Raw genomic sequence first — 16919 nt, forward strand, 5'->3', positions numbered from 1 at the left:
AGTATTTGGGAAGTCTTTTGTCCTTCAGCAGAAGGCTTCTTCAAAGGAACTGGATAAACTGGCATTGGTGATCAAAAGTAACTGTTCTTGAAATATCAGGGGTGAAATTTCAGCCATTTTAAAGGTCAGGTGCTGCCTCCAGTTGTGTTTCTGCCAGAGCAGAGACTTCTGGTTTTCCCAGAAAGCCACAGCTGATTTTGAAAGGTGGAATGTTTTGTGAAGGTGGTGATTTCTGATTTGTGTCTGCATCCTGCAGTGTAGATTTCAGTGTGGAATCTGCAGCAGGGATGGAATTGTCACCCATTTATAAAAAGGCATGGAACACCGGTGTGCCTGAACTGAATTCTTCTGTTAAACTGCATTTCCTTTGAATTTGATCCAGTTTGAGTATTTATATTTTGATGCCTGTTGCATAATGCCTGTATCTAGTGGGAATTCTCCCAAGAGAGGAGCTCCTCCTCCTGCCTCAGGAGAAGGGGCTGTTGGAACGCCTCGGCCAGCGAAGCTGTGCTGGACTGCACTGACAGGAAAGCCCCCGTTGGTTTGGGGGCTCATTGCGCCGGGTGCCGAGGGTGGGAATGAGTTCTTGAGCTGTGAGGAGCTTGCAGAAAGTGTCCTCTGCTCTCTGAGCCCCAGTGAGTGAATATGGGCTTGTTAACCCTGCAGTAAGAACTGTGCCAAGGTTTATTCCAACGCGGTGTCTTTGGAACAGGCTGCAGAATGTGCTGGGAAATTGTTCCTCTTCCACTCTTCTCTGCCAACTGCGGAAGCACCAGGGAAGCTGAAAAAGGAGAGATGACAAGAAACTGCTCAACACAGATAAGGAAAAGGTATTTTCTGCTCTGAGCTACGAGGGGACTGCTGGTACATGGCATTTGTCTAATAGGACACTGATCTTCTTTTGTGTATTTTCTTTAACACAGCATGGAGTGCAAGGCAGTTGTATAAAGAGGTGTTGCTGCTGGATACTGACCTGTGCCTTCGTTTTTGTACTCAAGTGACATTACTTACATGGCAATTGTTATTGCTGTGGCATTCCTTGTGACCTCTCTATTCAAGAGCAGTTCTCCATTGCTAAACCTCACTTCCCCCTCTACAGACTGTAGGAGTTTTTATGATGTTAATATGAATAACTTATTCTATAATGTCTGAGGTGTCCCCGAGACCCACAGGTGTGCAGGTGCTACAGCTGCCAGCAGCACTGCCAGGAGCTTTTTGGTTTCAAAAACTGCTTGAGAGCCAACCTGCCCAGCACACCCAGCATTCCAGCCAGCTTCTTGTAAGCAGCGCTGTCAGAGTGCACAGAATTCTCTAGCTGATGGCTGATTTACACCCAGTGACCTGCTCCTGCCCAGGGTCTTCAGTTCCCTCTGAAGCCAGATGCTGAGACATCCTGAGTACCTTGTCAGTGCAGGTGTTGAATCCTTCACTGAGTTCTCAGGGGGGCAAGACAATGCAATGATTCCAAACCTCCTCCAGAATGGAAAGACAGGACAGGCACCCCAAATCAGCCTGGAGGCCTTGTGCATTTAATAAAAGTGGAAAGGAAGAAACTCATCAGGCTTTTTTATCTTCCAGGAGAGCATGCTCAAATTAAGTCTTCCTTTACCTGTGCTAAGTGAAATAAATATTCATCAGCTCAGTGATTGTGAGCCTTATCCTCCCCTTCCTCTGGAGGTGCAACAAGTGAGAAATTAACTGACAGCCACTAATGGGATTAAAAGCTTTTCATCTCTGGTCACCATTTCTGTGTGGTCCAAATCCTAGTGACCAAGAAAATGGCCTGATGTTCTTCCTGTATAACGGGCCATGTGGGACTGTGTCTCACTCCAGTACTTCCCAAGTGTGATCTCTCCCCACAGGGACATGGGCCAGGATTTGGGAGCGCGCTGCCCTGCCCTGCTGCCCTACCTGTGCAGCCTTGGTCAGTCTGTCACTGCTCAAGTGCCACCTTCACACGAGCAGGGGTAGTGCTGTTCTTCATGGAGGACAATGCAGAGGTGGAGTTCCTTGTCCATTAACCTCAATTAAAACATTCCATCAGTTGCTCATTAACAACACAGACATCAGACTTCGCAGGCAAAGGTGCCCATCCAGACAGCTCTAATCTAACACTCGATGCAGCACTATTCTTTTTTATTTCCCTTACAGTAACTGAGCTGTTTCTGCTTTGAGGAGAGGAACCAAGAAACCTCCATCACCTGCCACTTCTTTCCAGTCAGTGACGTCTTGAGCAGCACCGCAGCTTCTGCAAACTGATACAGAAGCACATCAGATCCCCTTGTTTTGAACCCTCCTCTTCCCTTTAGCCTAAGTGTATGTTAAGAGCAGCCCATTCACTGAACTACCAGTATTGGGCATGGAACTGAAAGGGGGAAATGGAAATGAGCATTTTCTACTCAGTGAACAAGAAAATATTTGTCCACGGCACAAAAGCAGTGTTCCTAAGGTAAAGTGCCATTATTTTTTGAATAACAACACAATCAGGGCAAAAATCACCAAACAAGAAGTGTCCCTACTGGGGCATTTACCTTCTTTCTCTCTGTTCCTTATAGCCTGTGGCAAACTTCACCAGTGACCAGATGGACATCACCTTTAAAACTCCCCCAAATCCAGTCACTCTCCAGATGTGCACATATGACAGAGGAAGAAACAAGCTGTCAACAACAGGAAGTTTCCATTGGCACCACGGCAATCCCTGCTCAACACTACCAAAGCCAGGGAGTTCCCCGGCCCATCAAAACCTTCCAAATCAAAAGAACACTTCCAGTCTACAGCAGCACAGAGGAAACCACTTGGCAATTCCAAAACCTCAAGGAGAACAAACCCACAAAATATTAAGAAAGATATTTCCACATCAGCTTTGATAAACATGTTTAATAATCTGCTACTTTACAGGACAGTCATTTAAAAGCTGGGCTTCGAGAGCAACAAGAGAGACTTGAACGCCACTTTTCCAAAACCCACACATCAGACCTTGAGACATCAAAAGCCGGGTTTGTTCAGCCTACCAAGAACCGCACAAGAAGCTAAGAGCTGTGGTTCTGCTAAAAACAGACATTGTACCTAGGGAAGGGGGTCAGTGTCCTTCCACACTGCACTGGATCAGCAACAGCCCTTCCCAAATGTGTGCCCCACCCCTCAGGCAGAGGCAGTGCTCAGTTCCAGCCGTGCTCCCACAGGCTCACACCACTCCGTGTGCAGTCCTCGCTCTGCAGTGATGCTGCTGCTCCTCCCTCCCTCCGGGGAACAAAGGTGCTACAGACACACGCTGGGGAAAATCCCCATCCCAGGAAAAACCCAGGCCTGTGCACAACTTCTGGGCTGTACAGAAAAGCACAACTTGGTGCTCTGCAGGAAGGACGACACACAGCTGCACAGAACCGCCACACTCCCCACTACTGACACCACAGGCGAGTGCAGATACACCACAAATTAAAAATTAACCTTTTCCTATTCCCAGGAATAATTTGGGAAGTTTAAACCAAATAAGAAAAAATAGAATTCTATTTATTTCATTTGCTCCTTGGTTTCAGAGAAGTTAAAATAGGTGTCAATACAGACACAGCAACTTTTTCTTCCATAGGACAGCAAGTCTGCTGTGGCCACGCAACTCAGAACTGCATTTTGTGCCCTCTCCACCATATTAATGCAATCCAGTCCAAACCCAAACCTCCAAAGATGGAGGAGGAATCCGTGTTTTGGAGAAAATGCAGTTGAAAAAGCAGTCTCCAAATTGCAAGGTTCCTAAGGGAAGAGCAAGGGGGTCACTTCCATCCTACCCGTGGTGTGAAGGGCCAGTGCTCTCTGCTCTGAGTTCAGTGCTGCCTGTGCAGGACGTGGCCGGGCGAGGGGCTGTGCCACACCTGGCAAGGCTGACTGTCTGCAACGGCGTGCACCAAGACCATTGTAAAAGTCATGTGCCTTGAGTCCCCAGAGGAATTCACTGTAGGAAAAACAAGACTACAGAAAAGACTCTCAGGCAAGGCGTGGGCCGGGGGAAGCAGCTGTCACCTCCTCAGCGGGTTGGGAATCCCCCTCGATGGGTCCCTCCACGGCCCCCTCTGAAGCCGCCCCGCTCACCGCGGAAGTTGGTCCTGTTCCTCTCCCTGCCCCTTTCTCCCCGTCCCGCCGAAGTCCCTCCTCTTCCTCCTCCCCTGGGAGCTCCCCCGCCCCGGTCAGACTTGGACTTGGGCGGTGGGGACTTGGGCCGCAGCCTCTCGATCTCCTCGGTGCAGCCGGTCAGGTGGGAATTGGGAGCCGTGAAATATGAGGAATACGTTTCCGCGTTGAAGTTGCTGTTTGTGAGGGTGGGTCCCACCGTCAGCCAACCTTGGGAACAAAACCACAGTCAGCAGCAGCAACAACAAACTTCAGGCTTCACTGCTGAACTTCTCCCAGGGAATGAACACCCAAGAGAGGGGGAGAAACACTCACCTACACATCAGCGGCACTGAACAGAATGAAAAGTCACCTCTAGGGTCGCTGCAAAGTTCAGATTTTAGCTGGGTATTTCTAAGGGCTTATTTTAATTTTCTAAATTATTTTCATTACCCATGGCTGTGGCAACATTGATGCTGTGCTTTCACCAGCCCCTACCCCTTCTTCCTACTTGTCCATGTACCACAACAGTGTTTTTAAAAAGTATGTAAGTTTAACCAGAGTAACCGGACTCTGTGAGACACTGACACACAAAATCCACTGGCAGCAGGACTGAACACCTGAACCACGTGTCCTGATCCGTGCATTTCTTGCACTCTGCACCAGGCCAGATGCAGCACCCACTGTGAGATACTGCACCTTCAGACACTGGCAACAGCACTAAGCTGGTAGGGGTTGAAAAGAAAGAAATCACTTTTCTGAGAAGTGTAAACATATGGGAGGAAAAGGAATCTCAACTGGATTTTGTTATGCTCACTGATGAATTAAACACATGGGTGGGCAAAAATATTGGTTAACAAAAATCCCTCTTCTGAAAAAACTATAGAAATAGTATATAAATAGTAAATATAACTATATATATATAATATATAGAAATGATAGTTGTTATAAACTTTCCAAACAACAGCTCTGTGACTGACAGGTTTCCACACACACCAAAAATGTATCTCCTTGAGATCTGCTGCCTGATCTGTGACAGATCTGGAAATCTCTTTAGGAGCCTGAAATGAGTTTCACTGTTTGACCCAAACCAGCACAGCAGTTACCTGGTCGAATCGTGCTGTCCCTCCCAAAGAGGTGAAGCCGCCGTCGCCCGAGGCAGAAATGCTCAATGATGTGGAAAATCTCCACGGGTTTCTCAATGTTGCCGATCTCAGGCTCCTCGGTGATGATGAGGTCGATGTCTACGTTGGCGTGGATGAAGTCGCCGTCGGTGCTGCGGCGCACGGTGCCCTTGATGCCCATGAGGCAGTGCTCCTGCAGACACACGGAGCTGTCACCTGTCACACCCCTACTGCTGTGCCAGGTGAGCACAAGGGACAGCAGGGCAGTTCTAAGCACGGCACACCCCGCTCTTACAGGAGAGAAATGAACTAGAGCAGAAAAGCTGGAGCTACCCAAGGAGCCATTTGAGAACAAAGCAGAGCAGTACTTTAAGCTGAAGCTCGATAAACTACACCAGGAGGTGTGTAAAGCAAGGCTGAAGTCAGGTATTTGGACTTCAATTACAGAACTTTAGGCTGGAAAGGCTGAGAAGTCTCCACAAGGCAGAAGAGAAAAATGTGATGGCAAGAGCAAGGAATGGTTATTAATTATGATTAATACCTGTCTTAGCATTCTGATCCTGATTTCATTAATATAATAATTTTACAAGTTTTCAGTCATAAAATAGGGAGTGGAAATAAGATGTACTTTTTGATACTGTACCTCTGTTAATAAAGTAGCCCACAGAACTCCCCTCAGGTTGCTTTCCAGATCTTACTGCATAAAAGCCCACAACCGCTATCACATGGTCAGGGCACTCTCAGGCAGCTCATCAGCATTACAGGTGCTCCTGAGCTGTAACATGCATTGCTTTCCTTCCACAACACTGCAGACCAATTTAACTGAGTGATATGTGGCACCCGTGACTGAGGAATCACCATGATTGTTCCAGGATGAAAAGAGGCTCCTACATACTCATTTCAGAGCTCTGTTTCTGGGAATGTCAAACTTGGATGAGCCATGTTCCCCAGGATCAAAGACTCTGACTCACTAAGCGCCACCAGATGGCTCAGGAAGCAGTTGCAGACAAGAGCATGTAGTCATTCCCAAATTTTGGAAAGGGTTTGCAGAGTTGGTGGGTAAACACGCAAGGCACAACATCAGACCTGTCAAATCTGTGCAGATGGTATTGCACTCCAGCAACATGGGTTTGGACCTGGAATCTACCTGAGTGAAAGGCAGGATACTGCCTAGCAAATCACCCAGCAAGCCAAGACTCCTCAGTCCAGTCCTTAGGAGAACTATCCCAAACATTTGACTTCCATACCACACACCATGTCACTCCCAAACACCTGGGATCCTCTGACAGGTGGCACAGCTCTGAGCACCCATGGAGAGATGCCTCAGCCCAACAGAGCAGAAGCTGCTCTAAGCACTGGCAAACGCAGCTTGCCAACAGTGTTTGTTTAGTCAGAGCAAATTCACTCCATTTTCAGTTTAGCACAAACAGTGACCTCAGCCCAACTCTCGCTCCATAAACAGAGCAATTCCCCCATACCAGAAACTATTTTTATTTGCTAAACAAAGACAAAGTCCCCTCAAATCCTCCTGTGTTAGTTTTAACCTTGCCCTCACAAGCAAACTTCACATATTTGCAAAACTATTTGCAATAAACACACAATATTTATACATATAAATATTTATAATTAATACAACGCACATTCAAACAAACTTCAGATTAATGTAAATGCAAGTCAGAGAAAGATTCCAGATATCCTAAAGGGAAGTTTATACTCCCAACAATGGCCAGTTTGAGACTTGAGGATGTTTAATGCTAATGAATGATTAATGAATGAGGAAGGAGTCCTGATGTTCAGTGACACTTGAAATGAATAAATTGCCAACCAGCTCTCTGTACCCAGTAAAACTGTCAGTTACACTCAAACATGGCCAAACCAATTATTTATGAGTCCCATTTACACTTCTCTAAGTTTCTGAACAACAGACATTTTAAGTCACAAACCAGAACACTTTTTTTTCTCTGCACCTCCTTCAATACACATCCTCCACCAAGCATTTAAAAAACAAATGTTTGTTTTAAACTGAGCTGACCCATTCTATCACTTGTGCTGTACAATCACCTCCAGGAAGGCAGGAGATGCCCTTTGAGCTCTGGCTCCCCCAGACCTCTCTCGGGTCCAAGCTCTGGGTGCACACCTGCTCATGTGCCTTTAGAACCAATAGCCAATCTCCTATAGTTACACTTTATTTTGATTCGGTTAAAATCTACAGATTTAAAGACTTCTTTTGACAATGAATTTAGTCAAATCCTATTGCTAAGTTTAGTTCCATAAAATGTGCTTTTGCAGAACAGAACTTGGAAGTCCTCTAACACCGGGTGTGTCATTAGCACACAGACACAGAATGGAAACAGAGGAGGAATGGAGCCAATCCTTTACCTTGGTTCTTTGGAAGACAGCCTTAGGGTCTAGAGTCTTGGTCTTGCCAGGGTTGTTCTTATTTGTTTTAATCCAGCAAATGTCCTCACATCTTCTGTAACCCCATTTGCGCAGACACTGAATGTTATAAACAAGTAAAACAGTTCACACCACACAAAAACATCAAGTGACCTGAACACTCACTTAGACACTTGACTTTTCTCATTCTAAGACTGTCCAGCTACCACAAACCCATCTATGACCAAACCAAATCTATCTGGCCAACTTCAGACTGAAAAACAGCTGAAGCACATAGATCAGTAACCACAGGCTGCCCTTAAACAGTTGCCTGTCGCTGCTCGACTAAATAAAGAATGTTTCAGCACAGCAGGAGCCAATTGGGAATTCTTAGTGCAGCGTTTCCCTGGCACGCAGAAAGATGACAATTGTATCTCAATTTATGAAACAGTAGGACCTTTCTCCTAGCATGAAGATTTCTGGCAGAAAACTACTGAGACTTCTGTTAAGAAAGTTGTGACTTGGCAACCTGCTCCTCTGTGAACACGCATACATCAAAACCAAGACCCCAAGGAATTATGCTTCCTCACATAGCCAGTGACTCATCTGGACATTTACAGTATTTAAACAGTTAATGCCATTTAAAATCACATAACGAAACATCCCTCTGTAGTTAGGGCTGAGAATTCTATACAGGGAAAAGTCAAAGATAAAAATAAACTCTGAAGCCTGCCCCTGATAAATTGAATTAAAACAACATCTTACCACTCGGCCGAGATCCAGACCCTCGCCTGAGCCGCACCACAGAAACACAAATGACCTTGGGGCTGCAATTTCTTCAATTTCCAGTTTCATGATCTAGTAACAATAAGTGCAATAAAAGCGTTCCTGAATTAAATACGAATCACCAGTTGTATCAGGAAGAATATCATGAATCTTGAGGAACTGTCACAGAAACCATCAGGAAGCACACCTGGGGGCCCAAGGGAAGCAGGGAACTAATTCCTTGTTTTGCTTTGCCTGTGTGCATGGCTTTTGCTTTCCCCATTAAACTGTCTTTGTCTCAAGGCATGAATTTTCCAGCTTCTACCTTTCCAATTCTCTCCCTGATCCCACTGGTGGGGGAGAGAGCAAGTGGCTGTCTGGGATGGAACCATCACAAACAGAAATTCTACCTTTATAAAAAATGCTAGACTTAGAAGACCAATACAACCCAAATGATCTCCTCAAATCCCTGCTTTGTTTTATCATTCTACTGGCAGCAAAAATATTTAATACAGAAGCAACAGTACTGTTTCTTTTCCTAAGTACTTACATGAGAGTTGTGAAGAGGTTCTAAAAATCCCAGCTTAATTCCTATCAATAAATAGGAAAGACATTCTCTCCATTTTCACTTTCAGGAGAAGCAGCCAGAATTTGTGAGGACAGTGGTTCAACAATGGCAAATGAGTAACATTCAAGATGAAGTAACTTTGGATGCAAAGCATCTGTTAATCATTGCAAGCTGAAAGGATTCATCTCTAACTTGCAAGCACATCAAATCAAGCCTCATTCAGTGCCTCTCCAAGGAAAAATAACGCAGTAGGAGCCATCATAAGAGCATGTAACTCCAAACTAGCAGGGTGAGTCCTGCCTCCAACACTCCAGTTTTTCTGTTAGGATGGAATGCCTCTTCCCTGGGCAGCACTGCCAGGCACCATTTTTGAATAAACACCAGAGAAAGACTTCCACAAGTGATGTTTATCTCTTTTGTTAATTTTTTAGGGATTATTACTGGTTTGACCATTAAAATTTCCTGCTCAATTAATACTTTGAGAATGGAGGAATGTCAGTAAAGCAAACTTACCTGCACTTTTTACTAGAAGACCAGCATATTTAAGAGCACACGTTAAGAAGCTGAAGAATTTCAAGAAGCAAGGGAACATTTTCAATGGACATTTGGTATTTCAACAGCCAAAAATCAAACAGAAACCTCAGTGAAGGTGAGGGCAGAGAGAAAACCTGTTATTAATAAGTTAAATTTTTCAGCCAGGCTCAGAGAGAACAAAAAGTTGTATTTACTAAATTCAACCCTGAGGCTATTTGCTTAAACGAATGTATGAAATGTTCTTCACTTACATCATCCCAGGTCCAGCATTTTTCATTGGCAGTAATGCCAGTCTCTCGGTAATATTCTTCCAATGGTGGCTCCAGGAGAATCACATCAAATTTGGACTTCAGTTCCCTAATATCAAAGGCTTCCAAGTCTGCTTGCAAATACCTGTTCAAACAGAAGATGCCAGACTGCTTGGACAAGGTGAAACAGTGGCCTGGAATCTACACTCCACACAGCCCCTCTGTGCAGCCAGTTAAGAGCAGGGTCTCCTGGGCGGGCTCTACACATCAAATGCTCAAAACCCAGAGGAGATCCATTACACATCCTCACTTAATCGAGGCTGGATGCTATTGCATTGTGTTTTTTAAGTAGTCTTAATAAACAGTCTTTAGGACTCTAACTCAGCAAGCAGGAATCAGATGCCCACTCAGACTGTACAACAATACCTCGTGCAGACTCACTGCACTTTCTGTATGCCCATGGACTGTAACAGGAGGAAACAAACATTTAAGAAGCTGACACTCACTGTCTGGCTAACTGGGAAAGTGGGATATTTTTAGAATTATTCCAAAGATTCCAAATACTGGAAACATTGTTACTTTTATATAGTATACATGTCTTTCTCTATTCCTGTACCAAGCAAAATTCACCTCACATTGATTCTATTAAATACACACTCACACACTTACAACTCTCCTCCACACCTGCACAGCACTCACTGCTCTATCACTATCAAAAAATTACACTGCCCTCACCTAAATTCCTTTAACCTTGGTAAAGCTATCAGTAGACCACCACCTTCGCCTTCCCAGAAAGTGTGTGGAAGAGATTCCATATGTGCACTTGGAGCCATCAGAAGGCAGCATTTCATTATTTGTTTTCCCCCTTTTGTACTTCATGACCAAAATATGTCTCCCTTAGAAGATAAGGCTGAGTCTTGCACTTTGCACTCAGAACTATTTCATGGGGTTTTACCTGACTATCATTAAATAATAGTGTGCTGCACAGGACAAACATAACGTTAAGTTCAGAGAGGTCTGAATCCCTGGAGTAACTCGCTGCACACTGAGGCTGTGTTTGACATTCAGCATAAACTCTGAGGCAATTCCAAGTCAATAAGGACAAACGACTTCCAGTCAGCTAAACATTGCTGTCTTCAACTCCAAAGCGATTGATGGATACTGAGATAATTAGCTGAACACTCTACAAAACCCAGCTGCTACAAGAGAAGCTAAGGTTGCAATAAGAGGCCAATTTTTAAAAGCTCTTCTTGCTGTCATAAAACACATGGTAACATGAGATTCACCACCACATGACATTCTTTTAGTTCCCAAATTAAAGCCTGCAGCCAAATCAGTTGACAATTTGGTCTTTAAAAAAATCAAAGCTTTAGAGACTATAAATAATCACACACCAGAAAGAAAATCTAGTTTATACACTGCATTAAACATCTAGATTAAACTAACAAAACCAGAGTGATCTTACTCTTCCATGCTTCAATTGATTCATTTGTATACACAAACAGAAACAGAAAATGTAAATTCTAAGCAGGTGCCGAAGATAGAGATTTGCAAAGCAGATAGCTAACTTCAAACAGGTCTGGAGAAGAAAGGCATTTTCCACAAGAACACTTACATGGGAGGAGTGTTAGATTTAGATATCAGCTCATCCTTCAATCTGATGAGCTCTCTAAGTTTTGGATATTCTTCAAACCTATCTGCTAAGCCTAAGAAGAAGAAAACATGAAGTTAACAACTAAACAGAGTAAATCTCTATCAATTAAGCATTGTCCACTATTCTGAATAGGTGCAAATGTTAATACTTAGCCTCATTTTAATTTTTGTTAGAACAAAGCAAACCCTTTAAAGCAGTTTTTCATTCAGTACTTGACAAAAGCCTCCTGTCCTCACCCATCTGATCAGGGCTGTTACTGATGCAGTGTCTCTGATCTTCTCCAGAGCACTACACTGGATGAGGGATTCACAACTCCAGTTACCAGACCGAAACAACCTTTCATTTCAACTTTCATTTCAAAGTGCCAGGATGGTGGTGAAAGAAGTTATTTTGGTTTTCCCCCTCCATAAATTTCTATTAAGATCTGACTAACATCAATTCACAGCACTGTCTGTGTAATCTTGGATGACTGCTTTCAAGGTGGCACCTGGAGTGTGGCTGGTTCCCTGGGGCAACCCTTTCACTGAGATTTGGTGCTGTGGTGGCAGTCATGAAGATCTGAACACATGTTCCTACATTTACCTTTATGATGTCAATTTTCCAGCCTTTCATGTGTACAGAATGCAAAGGAGAGAATCCTCATTAGGTCTTTTGCAGCAAATGTTGTAAAAAGGAAAATATACTTTCAAGTATATTTCATTCTCCCTTAGAGACAATGGGTTTGCTATTGCCAGCAGCAGGTTCAGCATAAACCAACAAGGTGCCACTCCTGCTTCCCAAGCAGTAGCACTTCAGCTTTAGCAGAAGTTACTTAAAAGGCTTCATTTTCATTTAAAAGTACAACTTGGAATGGTATTAAATTGGAGAAAAAAACCTCAACCAAACCCACAAACCCTTCATCTTTCTCCATATTTTAATTCAAACTTCTTAAGTCCCAATCCCAGGAATGCAATGATAAAAGCAAAGTTCTCGGTACATAACCTTTATAATCTCTTGCTACCTGTGCATAAAACACCTAAAAGTTATTTCCATCCTTTTCCTTACATATGTAACAGCTTAAAACTACTTTGTTCTCCTGATTTCCACCACTGTGCTGCTTCCAGCCATTTTAAGTCCAATACCCATGGGCAGCAGAGACAAACTAGGGTTTGAGGGTTTTCAATCAAAAGTTTTCAATCAAAAGTCCTCAAACTAGACCCACAGGTGTCTCCCTCTCTTCCAACAGCAACATCAAAAAGATACAGCTGGCTGTTCCAGAACCACTTGTTTTTCTTTGGGCCACATCCACTACCCCTCAGCAGAGTTGTGACTGTGGTGGAGGAAACGTGTGCTCACCAATGTGTAGCTTGACACAGCTCAGCCCCGTTCACGGCTCTGGCCCAGCTGCTGCTGCTGTGTTCATCTCCACACCAACACCTGCATAAGTGTTTGTCCTGTCCCTTGCCCACCTGCCACACAGCAGAGATGTCACAGCACACAACAGGGGCTGCTGCTTCCCTGTACTCATTTCCATGAGGTGTGTAACTGCCTCAAGGACACATCACTGTGAAGCCCAAGTGCTTTTAAGATAAAGATCCAATTGAGTCAAAACAACCCATTTTTTAAAAAAACTCTCCAGATGTGTTTCATAGATGCATTCACAAAATACAGGGAAGAGTAAACCAAAAGCAGAGGCAAAGGAGGCAAACCAAACCTCTTTGGGCTGCCATCTAAAAACACGACCCCTTGCCCAGGCAATCTTACACTTGAGAAAATACAGAGAACTGTTGCATAAAACAGCAGAGGGAGACGTCCTGCTCCTTTTAAAAACCAAATGCCAGGCACCTATTCTGGGAAATAAACCCTGCAAGCTTAAATTCAGGCCCAGTGTAGCATCATTTCAGTAGCAAGTCCTGTCTGGATACATGTAAACTTGAAAAGCAACAAACTCTAAACCTGGGCATTCCAACCAGCTGTCAGCAGTTACCTAATTTAGCTGGGAAACATTATCCACATTGCTTCCTAACTTAAATGTCAGTATTTCCCACACTTTACACTCTTAAGAGGCAATATGTGCCAGTAGACAGGTGAACTGTAAACTTCCAGAGGTTTCAAGATCTCCTCATTAAACTCATCTACTTTATGGAATAAAAAGAGATTAGTTTAGGGAAAAAAAAAAATCTTCCTAGTGAAACACTTTCAAGTAAAATCAAGGCTAAGAGCAGCCTTGGTAACAATGACCTCCAAGTAACTGAAAATAAAACCATTCATAGAGATGTCTGTTCTGATATAGATGCACACTGAGACAAAAAACTAGGAAAAGTTTGTGTATCTCTTCCCAGCACTTCCCAGAAACTGTAAGGATTTTAAAAAGGGGAAGAAGAACAAGTGCTATTGAATCAAAGGAGTCATCTTCAATTCCTGGCTGTGACATACCAACATCTCTGATGAAGTTCTGGGGTCTGTGTCCTGTATCCACAAAGTGCTGGCAGTAATCATTGTGTGGATTTAAGCTCTGAGTGCCCTGGAGAACAGGAAGAAGTTCAGTGAGAGCAAGAGGGGATAACTGGACATACACAGATACACTGTATGTGTCAGTCTGATAAATGAGAAAGCAGATTGTCTTTTTAACATGCTTTTTTTAAGCTTCACTCATCAAGACCATCCTTTTAGCTCCAAACCAAGCCCACCATTCCTGCAGCTCTTTGTGAGCTGCCTCAGAACAATGCAAACACCAGTTACAGTCAGATCCGTCACAGGCAACTTCTGCACCTGTGAGTTCCAAGCCAACAGTTCAGCTTTAAAGCAGTATTTCAGATCCCAGCAGTTGCAGAAACAGTTTAACACAACTAGTCCACCTTTGACTACCCCTCTTCCAATTGCAGAAGCAGCTCACCTTAAGAAAGGTACTGGAATCTTTGTAAATCTCTTCTTCATAGGGCAGGTTTTCTTCATCTTGCTGCAGCTCTACTTCATCCTTGGAAACAGAGCAGGGTATTACAAGTGTGCATACAAGATTGAGCTGTTTCTGTCCTTTCCTTAAGAAGCAGAATCATAATGAGAAGTGGGCTGCCTACAAACAGCAGATCCAACTCCAGTGCTGGAGAGGGGAAAAAAAACACCCATTCCCCAAGAAGTCTGCACCTGTCTCACTAATGAGGAGAGTGTTACTGGGAAAGGCCCCTGAAAGAAGGGAAAAATAAGAACCCTTTCACTTCCAGCCCCTGACAGTGCTTTACAAGGTGTAGAACCTTACATTTTTGTCCCACCAAACTTTCATTCCTTGGACTGAAAGTATGTATTTTGTTGAAGTTCTTCTGCAGCAGAACTTCTGAGCATTTATATCCACCCAATCATCTCTTACTTGCCAGTTTTAGCAAAGCCCACGCTTGGCAGAAACAGCTCATGGTACAAGTCAGTATTTCATCTAGACTGTCCTTAAATGTAACTTTAACATTCCTATTCTATAGCCCAAAATTTACATTAAAAATATCTAGAGAGCCGCTGACTTTTCATTCAACAGATTTCTGGGATTCAGAGATCTGTTACACCCATATGTACTCTGAACATCCAACAGAGAACTCGGAACAGAAACTCAAGAGAGGCTCACCTCACATCACTTTCTGCCTTCCCACTGACCCTGGATCAACCCAGTACACAGATTTATAAAACACCCAAGTACAACTGAAGAACTACTAATTGATATCACCTGCCAGATTATTACAGCTCTATTTACCTTATGCTAGCTACATAAGCTATCTGAATGCAGAATAAAAACCAAAATGTTGTCCCTCCCAATTCTCCCAATTCTGATCTCTCTAAACATCAAAATCTTTATCTGTTATTTCCACAGTTGAAAACAACTTCTGAAATGCCTGATGTGATAAATGGGTCACAGATTCCCCTTCCACCATTTCAGGTGATGAATTCAGAGATACAGTCTTTTTGCTTGTCTGTTTAACCAGATCAAAAAAAAGATATTACTATCAGAAACAGCAGGAGTGTTTGCAAGGAAAAGAAATGTACAGACAAGCAGCAGCGAGTGTTATTCAGGCCAAAGAAAAAAGCTGAAAGGTTGAGTTTTACTAAAAACTGCTTATGCCATCCTAAGTTACACCTGTTTCCCTCTTCCATCTTTCTTTAAATCTTGTTCTCCTGATGCTAAGCACTCATTAGATACCTGAGTCACCCCAGTTCTCTTTATGCCTTCATAAGTGATTTAAGAAAAGTCTTATGGCCACAAGCAAAAGCCCACACCACCAACTTTCAAAGGTAAAGGACACAGTCCCAGCAGAGACAGAATGACAGCAGCAGTAACACAAGGTACTAGGTTCCTGTACATTAATTATCCCTATTTTCCAAATCATCTGCTACCGAGCTGCTGATCTGGGGAAACAGAAACTCCCCACAAGATTAAAACAGTCTGTTTGAAATGACTGGAGATACATGTAACCCGTGATTCAACCAGCTTCTTCAGCCTCCACAACAATGGCATGGAAACATCCCAGGCCTCCGCTTGCACAAGCCAAGCAGAACAGGGCAGTCTCAAATTTGGCTGGCAGACTGCAAAATAGAACCACAGGCGGTTTTGTACTCCACACAAAGTGAAAATTCCACACACTAGACACTCATACAGGTTCAAACAATGGAGTCAAATCACCTGGGGAAGGCAGCACGTGGAGCAGCACTCAGCTCCCAGAGGGTGGTGAAAAGCCTGCCAGTGGCAACAGAGATTCTAATCCCATTATAAATCATTTTCAAACACAGGGAGCTCAACTAACCCTGGGACAACTGTAACAATTCCACAAGGAAAGACTATTTTAGGAGTTCTCCAAAACCACAACTCAACTTTCTGACTTCAAAATATCCATTATTCATTTTTCCTATAGTGTATCTCTTCCCTATCACCCATACCCCAAGGCTGGCATGGCAGAGCCAGGCTCCAAGACTGGAGTCAGTGCTGCCCTTTGTTCTCACATCAGCCTGAGCCTTATCAAGTACCACCACTATAAATTCACACTTAATCTACAAAAAAATAAAAACAGACATACAAATAATAATAAAAAAATCACCAAAACACATTGCTTTTTTTCTTTTTTGCATCAGATGTGCCTACATGGCTGAGAAAAGTAAAATACTTCACCTTTTATCTCAAAAACTGCTCTCACTCAGGTTTGAAGGTACATTCATTTTGACCAAATCTGAAGCCAGGGTACAGAAATTTTACATCATTTCAGAAGACTTACCTGATCCTGTCACATAGAACCAAACACTGCAAGTCAGGGACATAGACACAAGTCACTTCACATCAGAAATACCTCTGATTTCTCCAACAAAAACAGCAAACTTGGACAACTTGTCCACAACGCTGCTAGTTAAGTCATTATTGCTTTTGTCTAAGGTGCATTAAACACAATACAGTAGGGCTTGACACCTTAAGGATCCAGATTTTTGTACAAGTTCGTATTACAGGACTAAATTTAAGCAGGCTCAGAGAGCTCAGGAAAAAGTTACATAAATGCAGATGGAATTTTACTGTTCTCATCTCCTTGCCAATAAGGAATTAGCAA

The 16919-nt window shown here is 43.4% G+C and overlaps 1 protein-coding gene across 1 annotated transcript in view; it reads right to left on the reverse strand.

Moving 5' to 3' along the window:
• Positions 1-2862: 2862 nt before the first annotated feature.
• METTL14 (methyltransferase 14, N6-adenosine-methyltransferase non-catalytic subunit) overlaps positions 2863-16919 on the reverse strand; it is a 16803-nt gene continuing 2746 nt past the window's right edge. The window contains exons 4-11 of the mRNA XM_005534077.3: positions 14246-14326; positions 13786-13873; positions 11332-11422; positions 9720-9861; positions 8367-8459; positions 7605-7721; positions 5208-5418; positions 2863-4332 (exon numbers count right to left, since the gene is read on the reverse strand). Coding sequence (XP_005534134.1) covers positions 4019-4332; positions 5208-5418; positions 7605-7721; positions 8367-8459; positions 9720-9861; positions 11332-11422; positions 13786-13873; positions 14246-14326 — 1137 coding nt within the window. The 3' untranslated portion in view covers positions 2863-4018. The remainder of the gene's footprint in view (positions 4333-5207; positions 5419-7604; positions 7722-8366; positions 8460-9719; positions 9862-11331; positions 11423-13785; positions 13874-14245; positions 14327-16919) is intronic.

This window comes from Pseudopodoces humilis, chromosome 6 (genome assembly GCF_049639895.1).
Source record: "Pseudopodoces humilis isolate 2021_Gansu_Grassland_sample_001 chromosome 6, ASM4963989v1, whole genome shotgun sequence".
Lineage (NCBI taxonomy): Eukaryota > Metazoa > Chordata > Aves > Passeriformes > Paridae > Pseudopodoces > Pseudopodoces humilis.